Source organism: Suricata suricatta, chromosome 5 (genome assembly GCF_006229205.1).
Source record: "Suricata suricatta isolate VVHF042 chromosome 5, meerkat_22Aug2017_6uvM2_HiC, whole genome shotgun sequence".
NCBI lineage: Eukaryota > Metazoa > Chordata > Mammalia > Carnivora > Herpestidae > Suricata > Suricata suricatta.
Genome location: NC_043704.1, coordinates 149565589 through 149568511, shown reverse-complemented (window position 1 = coordinate 149568511; position 2923 = coordinate 149565589). Strand labels below are relative to the sequence as shown.

The following is a 2923-nucleotide window of genomic DNA, read 5'->3' as shown; positions in this document are numbered from 1 at the left end:
GGAAGGGAGTTAAGTAACCAGCTCACCATAGGGAAATTCTATAGCATTGGTTCTCAAAGTATGTTCGAGGGCCACCGCAGGCACATCATGGGGAGCTTGCTGGAAATGCAGATTCTCGGGCCTCACCTCAGAATCGGAAACTCTAGGGATGTTTGAACAAGCCCTTTACTTGATTCTGTTTTATAACAAGTTCACGTTCCCAGAAATGTCTTGGCCACGGTCACGAATAAAACTAGTTTCTCCAACTGAACTACCCAAACCTTAGCAGACTCGTGGGAAACCCTTTTATTTGCTGCCTTTCCACAAATGTTTCCTTTAGGTTGCAGAAATACAGCAGCCTCTAGAGTTTAGAAAGGAGGATGCAACCAGAAGTGTCTCCCGCCGAGCTCCCCAGCCACCCGGCACCCGGACCGCCACGCCAGCGCCCTCGCGGTCCCGCCGTCTCCGGAGCCCCACGGCGGAGCACAGAGGCCAGTTTTGAAAGAAGCACTTCCAAATCCTCCTGGAGGGAACGGAGGAGAGGAATGCAGGGTCCCGGGACGGGACGAGAGATAGATGCGACCCCCCCGGGTCTCCGGCCGGGAGGCCTCGGTGCGCCGGGCGGCCCAGGGCAGACCGTGGGGCCTCGGCTCCCGCAGCTCTTCTCCGCGCCTCTGTTTGCGGGCTGTGAAACGGGGTCGGCAGTGCCTTTCGCGGGGACGCGGCGAACTCGAGCACCAGCGCAAAGGGCTTCAGGTCGGCGATGGGTTTGGCCACCACGCGCACTGGCGCCGGCCGCCTCGCACGCGAGCCGGGGGCGCGATCGCGCAGGGAAGGAGGCAGGGCGGCCTCGGTGCCTCCCTTGCCCCCTGGGGGCGTTGAGTGACCAGGGCGAGGTCCTCTCCTCTAAGCCGAGCAGTCCCCGCTGGGACGGAGACTCGGCCCCGGGGTGGATGTTCGGCGGCTCCCGGAAAGTGGGAGAGGCGGGTGGCGACGCCGGAGGGGAACGCGGAGACCCGGCTCTTTAAGACACTCGCTGGCGCCACCTGTCGGCGACCGCGAGCCTCCCGGGCCGCAAACGGGAGCTAATTCAGCCCCGGAGGAAAACACGGCCCTTTCCCAAACTCTGCCCACAGTCCTGTGGTGTCACCCCCACTGTACAGCTGCGTGAACAGAGATCTGGGACTCCAGGAGCCAGCTGCGGCCGCAGCCCTTTTCACTGACCTGGGAACACAAGCCCTCGGAATCCTGGAGACCCTCCGGGGCTTTTCACTGGACAGTGAAGGAGACGGTGAAGACCCCTCCCTCCCCCAGGAAGCCCACTCACTGATCCAAACATCCAGAGCGGCCTGGGATGCTCCGAGGGGAGCCAACACCCCTCCAGTTCAGAATTGCATTCTGCTGACACCAGCCCTGTCAAATCCCTCCGCCCCGCCCCCTCCTGCCGCATCCCTAGTCCCCTGACCGGCGCCTACAGTCCCCAAAGCAGACGAAACCTTCCTGGAGGAGAGTCCCCACACCTAGGCTTCCCACCCTGGAAGGGGGAAGGGAGAGGGAGCAGGGCAGGTCTGGGAGAGGACGCTCCCCACCCCCACCCCCCGACGGAGAGGGAGCCCGGACACCCGACCCCCCACTTGGGAGGGGCTGACCCAGCTCCACTGGGCCACTGCCCCCTCTCTCCCAGGAACCACTTCAATCGGTTGTCGCCCCAGAGGCCGCCCCTGAGCACGTGTTGCCGCCCGTCTGCGTCAAGGCTGGGTAAACAGATGACTGGCTAACAGCGCCGGGAGGGGCTATTTAAGAAGCAGCCTCCAGCCGGCCCACCCTGAACTTGGCTCTGCTCCCGCCGAAGCCGGCTGAGTCCTACTCGGAAGGTAGGTTCCGCGCTCTCCCGCGGGGGCCCCAGGTGTCAAGTTGGTTGACGAATACTGTCTTTGGGTTTGTGCCCTCTCCATTTTCCTGTTTTCTGTGTTTTCTTTCCGACAGCTCAAAAGACACTGCTTGAGGTCGGAAACACCCCGGGGGTCTGGGTGGGTAGGACAGCTTGAGGGACCTCCGAGCGCCTGCTTTGTTCTCACGGGCGCGCAGGGCTGGAGTATCGATTTGCTAAGATTAGCATGCAAACTGCGACTTGCTAGATGTTACACCGAAGCGCCAGGTACTTTGCGATCTCTTGGAATAAATTACCAACAGGTTTTAAGATTTAAATTCATTTTCTAAACACTGCAGAAAAATTCAGGGCTTTGGGGATAGAAACTTGCAAGTATTATTTGCTCGTGGAGCTAAGAGGCAGCGGAGTTTTGCCAACGACTGAAGACGAAGCGCATATTGCTGATTTTAAAACGCCTACGAGCCACAAGAATTTGTGTTTTGCGTAGTAGTTTATTGCCAATTCCCATTCCACCATACAGAAACTTTATACGTATGGCTTTTATTTATTGTTCCCACCTTTGAAACGGCGCTTCTCTGTTTTCACCGTTTATGAAGGCTTTTCAGCTATCCAGGATCTGCTCTCTCGCGCGAGTCTGCTCTCCAGCTAATTTCCCCATTTTTAATCCCTCGCTTTTCCAGTTAGGAGACCGTTCTGACAACGCTTTCTAACACCGAAGAAACCAGAAGGTAGTCCCTCTGCTAACCGGGGCAGAGACAGGGTCTGGGTGTGGTTCGCCCCAAAGCCAGGAGTGCGCCTGGACACGCGCGCCGTGGCCGCTCGGCTCCCGAGGGCGCGTGGGGAGTCCGGGGCGCCCGCGCAGGTGCGGCGGCTCTGGAGCCCCGCGCGTTGCCCGGAGCCGCGTCTTCCACCCCCGGGTACCCGGGGCCCCCGCGACAGGCGGCAGTGCCCCACCTTTTCGCTCCCGTCCCCTCCCCTTTGCTCTCCGCAGCCATGAACGGAGGCGTGCGCCTGTGCGTGCTGATAGCTGTGCTGGCGGCGGGCGCCCTGGCG

General features: G+C 60.3%; 1 protein-coding gene across 1 annotated transcript in view; it reads left to right on the top strand.

Annotated features, from left to right (window-relative positions):
* The first annotated feature begins 1136 nt into the window (after nucleotides 1-1136).
* CCK (cholecystokinin) overlaps nucleotides 1137-2923 on the top strand; it is a 6268-nt gene continuing 4481 nt past the window's right edge. The window contains exons 1-3 of the mRNA XM_029940498.1: nucleotides 1137-1270; nucleotides 1664-1853; nucleotides 2862-2922. Of these exons, the coding sequence (XP_029796358.1) occupies nucleotides 2864-2922 (59 nt within the window). The 5' untranslated portion in view covers nucleotides 1137-1270; nucleotides 1664-1853; nucleotides 2862-2863. The remainder of the gene's footprint in view (nucleotides 1271-1663; nucleotides 1854-2861; nucleotide 2923) is intronic.